At 35.6% G+C, this 6,627-nt stretch overlaps 1 protein-coding gene across 1 annotated transcript; it reads left to right on the top strand.

Annotated features, from left to right (window-relative positions):
• Window positions 1–512: 512 nt before the first annotated feature.
• Window positions 513–1,424, top strand: LOC138397569 (taste receptor type 2 member 13-like). Its single transcript, XM_069491739.1, has one exon. The coding sequence runs from the start codon at window positions 513–515 to the stop codon at window positions 1,422–1,424; it is 912 nt and encodes a 303-aa protein (XP_069347840.1).
• Window positions 1,425–6,627: the final 5,203 nt, after the last annotated feature.

Genomic DNA, 6,627 nt, shown 5'->3' with positions numbered 1-6,627 from the left:
AAATGACACAGATCTGTCTTTGAGTGTTTTATAAATCCTCAGTGGCAATGCTTCATTCAGCTTCATATTTACGAATCATATTTTTATAAACTTTGTAACTCAGAACTGGTGGAACCAAATTTTTTACAGGGGAGACAAGACAACAAGTACAAAGCAATGAAAGAAAATATATCTTTATTTGCATGGTTGCAAATGTGAATTCAGCTTTGCTTCATAATCATCTATGGAATATTTCTGCCTGTGGTGAGGACATAAATATCTTAACTAGGGCTCAGCAAAGAAATTAAAGAGAAATAAAGACTTCACAGGAACAGCTATATGCAACACATTGATTAACAAACCTTGGAGATTTCAGACTTGACATTGGGCCAACGATTAAAGTAGGAGCAGAAGGAGCAGAAAGAGGAGAAGGACGAAGAAGATTGTCACTGTACATTCAAGGATATACATAGCATTTTAGAAGAGCAAATAACCAGCAGTGGTATCAGATTTTGAGCTTTCTCTGCTCTGATATGGAAAGTACCCTGCAGCACATCTTCACTCTCATAATAATTGCAGAGGTCATGCTTGGGAATTTGAGCAATGGATTCATAGTACTGATAAACTGCATTGACTGGGTCAATAAAGGAAAGTTGTCCTTAGTTGATAAAATCCTCATTGTCTTGGCGATCTCCAGAATTGGTCTGCTCTGGGAAATATTAGTAAATTGGTTTGCAACTCTGCGTTATCCAACCTTATTTGTGGCTGGAACAGAATTAAGACTGGTTATTTTCACCTGGGTAGTTGCCAATCACTTCAGTCTCTGGCTCGCTACAATCCTCAGCGTCTTCTATTTGCTCAAAATAGCCACCTTCTCCAGCCCCATTTTTCTCTACCTGCAGTGGAGAGTAAAAAAAGTGATTCTGATGATACTTCTAGGAAGCTTAATTTTCCTGATTTTAAATATGATAAAAATGAACATACATATTAAGGACAGTGTAGAGAAATATGAAAGAAATACAACTTGGAATTTCAAAATGAGTGACTTTGTAACATTTTCACAGCTGGTTAAATTCACTATGACTAAGTTCACTCTAATACCATTTACTGTGGCCCTGATTGCTTTTGTCCTGTTAATTTTTTCCCTGTGGAAACAACTCCAGAAGATGCAGCTGTCTTTCAAAGGACACAGAGATCTTAGGACCAGGGCCCACATAAATGCCTTGAAAACTATGATCTTGTTCCTCCTACTCTATGCTATTTTCTTTCTGTCGTTTCTCATATCATGGATTTCTGAGATGAATCAGGCCAAACTGGTCCACATGCTTTGTCAGACTATTGAAGTCATCTATCCTTCAATCCACTCCTTTGTCCTGATTCTGGGAAACTCTAAGTTAAGGCAGGCCTATCTTGGGGTGGCAGCTAAGATGTGGGCTATACGATGAAGAACACACAATTCCATAAGTCACTCAACCATCTTGTATAAACATTCTAGATAAAAACAGAAGTCTATGAGAAGTTTAAAGATATTTGATATTTCTCCCAATTTCTTCCATTGTGAAGGTCATTGCAAATTTTTCAAGTATCTATAATAGCTTCTTACCTAAGAATATTACATATTTATAATGTGTATTTCTATATTATCAGGAATTTGAAACTTATTTGGAGAAATCATTGATAGATTCCATTGTAATCTAAAAATGTGTACCACGATATCCTCAGATATTAATTATGCAACCCCCAACCTTTTGGCTAACAATGGCTCTTCAATTCTAAATAACTTATTGAGTATGGGTGTTTTAGGTACTTCTATTTAATTGGTGAATTGAGGACAACTAGCTATTTGGAACAGAATATACAGAAAATTTGGACTTGCAACTATTACTAGTACTGATGGGATGGGAAAATTGAGAAGATTAATAAGTGTAATATGAATAATTGCCACATAAAACAATGACCTTCCTTTTTCAGTAATTATACATTTGTATACATGCATATTTTACTTGATGCTTTTGAAATAAACATTACTGAAGTATAGTTTATATACAACAAAATGCAACATTTTTAGTTCATATTTCAGTTAAAGTTTTGGCAATGTGTGACTTTTTGTGTGACTACAACATCAATGTCCTTTGCAGTCCAACCTGCCCCTCACTCCCTTCCTCCCAGGAAACTACTTATCTGCTTTTGGTTAACTGTTAATATAACAGAGTTCTTTTGTTTCCAGAATTTCATAAATATGTAGTCGTAGGGTGTGTACTGCTATGTTTGTTCCTGAGTAGTATTCTTGAGTAGTATTCCTGAACAATGTTGGATACACTATCTTTTTTAAAAAAATTCTCTTACCTGTTGATGAACATTTGAATGGTTCTTAATTATTGATCATTATAAATAAAATTGATATCAACGTTCATATCTGTGTTTTTTTCTGGATATATGATTCCATTACTCCTGAGCCTAGGAATATGTCAAATCATATGGTAAATGTATGTTTAACTTTTTTAAAAAATGGCCAAAATGTTCTCCAAAGTGGTTGTATCATTTTATATTTTAGCCAGCAGTGTATGAGGGTTTGGTCTCTCCACATCCTGGCTAATAGTTGGTACTGTGTTCTGTTTTTTATTTTTGTCATTCTACTCTAGTGTGTAATGGCTTCTCACTGTGGTTTTAATTCATATTTTCTTGCTGACTAATGATATTGAGAGTTTTTTATGGGTGTTTGGTCATTCATGGAACTTCTTTTATGAAATGTGGTTTTAAATCTTTTGGCCATTATTTAATTTGGTTCATTGTTTTGTCTTTTTATCATTGAGTTGTAAAAGTTCTTTATACAGTCCAGACATAGTTTCTTTATCAGACATATGTTTTGTAAATATTTGATACTAGCTAGTGGCTTGTCATTTCATTTCCTTTATAGCACCTTTCAAAGGGAAGACATTTAAAATTTTTTTAATACAGTCCAATAATCATTTTGTTTTAAGCTGGTGCTTTTTATGTTCTATTTAAGAAGTCTTGCATACTCCAATATTATGAAGATTATCCCTTATGGTTTCTATTAGAAGTTTTATGGTTTCAGGTTTTATGTTTAAGTATATGCCCCATTTCAAATTAAATTATATTTGCAGTATAAGGTTAGAACTAGAATTCATTTTTAAAATACAGAAATCATTTCTTTCAGTACCATTTATTTAAAAAGATTATCTTCTCCCATTGTGTCAACTTGGCACTGTGTTGAAAACCAGTTGATCATATGCGTGAGGGTCTCTTTATATTCTATGTTTTCTGTTCTATCCTCATGTCAATAAATTACTCGATTCCTGCAGTTCAATACTACATCTTGAAATGTAATAGTAAGTCCTCCAACGTTGTTCTTTTTCAAAATTGTTTCAGTTGTTCTGGTTCCTTTGCTCTTGTATATACATTTTAGATTTAGTTTATCAATTTCTTTAATAGAGCTTTATGAAATACTGATTGGGATGGTATTGAGTTTATAGACACATGTTTGGAATAATTGACACCTTAACAACATTACATCTTCCAGTGCATGAGCATGGCATATCTTTTCATTTGTTTTGGTCCATTGTAGTTTTCAATGTACAATATTTGGACATAGTTTGTTAAATTTATCCCTACGTTTTTTATTTCTGTGGCTATTGAAAATGGCAGGGTTTTTTTTGAATTCCAACTTCTAATTGTTTGTTGCTAGTATATAGAAATACAATTAACTTTTGTGTAATATTAACTTTATGTACTGTGAACTTGTTAAATTCACTTTTTAGTTCTAGAAACATCTTTCGTAGATTATTTGAGATTTTCTATGTACATGATCATGCTTTGTGTAGATAAAAGAGTTTTGTTTTCCCCTTTGCTGTCTTTATAGCTTTTATTTCATTTTGTCGCATTACTCCACTGGCTGGACCCTCCAAGACAATGTTCAATGTAAGTGATGAGAGCACATATTCCTGCCTTGTTCCCCATCTTAGGGTAAAGCATCTAGTTTTTCACCATCAACATGATGTTGTCTGTAGGTTTTTCATAAATGTCCTTTAACAGTGTGAGGAAGCTTCTTTGCACTTCTAGTTTGCTGAAAGCTTTTATTTTGAATGGGTGCTGAATTTTGTCAGTTGATTTTTATACATCTATTGGAATGATAATATGATTTTCCCACCTCATTCTGTGAATATGGTGATTACATTAATTCACTTTTCAATGTACACCAGCCTTACATTGCTAGGATAAACTCTATGTGGCCCTCATTCATGAGGAGTATTTGTCCATACTTTTAATTTACTATAATGTTTTTATTTGATTTTGGTTTCAGGATATTTCTAACTTCATAAAATAAGTTTGAGGGGGAGTTCCCCTCCTCCTCTATTTTCTGCAATATTGTTGTAAGATTGGTATTTTCCTCTTAAATATTTGATAGAATTCATCATTTAGGTCGTTCCTTACTTTGTGGGAAGGTTTTTAATGAAGAATTTTCAATTTTTAAAAATAGTTTTAAGGTGATTAAGATTTTCTGTTGCTTTTTGCTCCTGATTCAGTAATATTTATCTTTCAAGGAATTTGTCCATTTTATCTAAGCTGTCTAATTCATTGAAATAATCTTATAAATAATATTCCCCAGGGTCTTAGTCCATTTTGTGTTGCTATAAAGGAATGCCTGAGGCTGGGTAATTTGTAAGAAAAGAGGTTTATTTGGCTCATGGTTCTGCAGGCTGTACAAGAAGCACGGCACTGGCATCTGTTCAGGTCCTGCTAAGGACGTCTGTGCTGAGTCAAAACATGGCAGAGAAAGACAAAGTGGAAGCAGGCATGTGTGAAGAGGGACCAAACCAAAGGGATACCCTGGCTTTGTAACAACCCACTCTCTTGGGAATGAATTCATTCCTCCTCCCACCCCAGAACCCATTCAGTCTTGGGAGAGCGAGAACTCACTCACTACCTCAAGAACAGCACCAAGCCATTCATGAAGGATTCACCCTCGTGGCCCAGATACCTCCAACTAGGCCCCACTTCCCAACACCGCCACACTGTGTTGGGGACTAAATTTAAAAATAACATTTGGTGGGGAAGAACAAACCACATCCAAACCGTAGCATTCTGCCCCCAGTCCCCCATATCTCATGTTTTTCTCACTTTGCAGAATACAATTATCCCTTCCCAGTAGCCCCCAAAGCGTTGACTTATTCAAGAATTGATTCAAAAGCCCAAAGTCTCTTCTGAGACTCAAGGAAAGTTCCTTATAGGGATGAGCATGTGAAATAAAAAACAAGTTATTTACTTCCAAGATACAATGGTTGTACAGGCATTGGATAAACATTCAAATTCCAAAAAGGAGAAATTAGCCCAAAAAAGGGGGCAACAGGTACCATGCAAGTCTGAAACTCAGCAGGGCAGACATTAAAACTTAAAGCTCCAAGGGAATCTCTTCCGACTTCATTTGCGGCCTCCTGGCCACACTGGTGTGAGGGGGGTTCGCAGGGCCTTGGAGGCTTTGCTGGGCACGGCCCACATGGCTGCCCTCACACCTCTTCTTCTTGTGACCTCATCTCTCAGTGCTCTCGCTCTCCCTCTCTCCGCACCAACCACGCTGGTTTCCTTGCTCTTCCTCAGACACGCCAGGCAGCTCCAATGCCGGCACACTCGCTCTGCTGTTGCCTGTGTTTGGAAGGCAGTTTATCCAGACAAAACATGGATCATTCCTTTACCTATTTTATGTCTTTGCTTGAATGTCAACTTCTCAGTCCTTCCCTAATCACCTTCTTTAAAATTTCAACCTCTCTCCTCACACACTTTGTATTTTCCTTCTCTACTTACATTTGCAGCTTCTTAAACACTATATTTATTTCAGTACGCTATATTTCTACTTATTTGTTTAGAGTTCATCTTCTCATACTAGAATGTAAGCTTCTTAAATGCATTTAAAAAAATAGTTTTTTCATTGCTGTATCCCACCTCCTAGAGATCTGGCACAAAGAAGATATGTAGTAAGTATTTGCTGCCTGAGTAAATAAAATGACCCTTTTTAAGCATATTATTTTTTCTGGATTCTCCTCCATATATTTCAGTTTCAGTTCTGTTTACATTTTGCATTTGCCTATTATAATTAGCCTTTGTTTTAGTCATGGACTTTTCTTTGTGAATTCGCCTAGGATGTGTCTCTTGGTGGGTTATCCAACTCATTTACTTTGACTCCTTTAGGCCTACGTTATCTCTCTCATTGCTTTTTGAGTGTCACTGAATTTTGGATTAACTACTTCTGCTTTGGGAGGGAAAGGCAGCAGTTGCATTACACAAAGAACGTGACTAATTGAGCTTCCCTGGTTTGCCATCATCAGAATTAAGATTGAATAAGTTTAGCTCAATGTATGGGAAACTTTCAGGAAATGTACACAAGTCTCACCTTAAACTCTGTGAGGAAAATAAACATGCTATGCATACCTCTATGAAGTAGAAGAGAGACAGAAGGAGAGGAAAATTTGAAATAACAAAATACTATTACCATTCATATGCCAAATAAGTCTATTCTGATAATCTATTACTGCATAATAAAATCATTCCAAAACTTCATGGTATAAAGCAACCACCATTTTTTTTTTTTTTTATGCTCGTAGATTCCATAGGTCAGAACTTTGGACAGGACAT

This window comes from Eulemur rufifrons, chromosome 16, assembly GCF_041146395.1.
Source record: "Eulemur rufifrons isolate Redbay chromosome 16, OSU_ERuf_1, whole genome shotgun sequence".
NCBI classification, from domain to species: domain Eukaryota; kingdom Metazoa; phylum Chordata; class Mammalia; order Primates; family Lemuridae; genus Eulemur; species Eulemur rufifrons.
The sequence above is the reverse complement of the archived record's forward strand: the minus strand, read 5'-3'. Positions and strand labels throughout refer to the sequence as shown.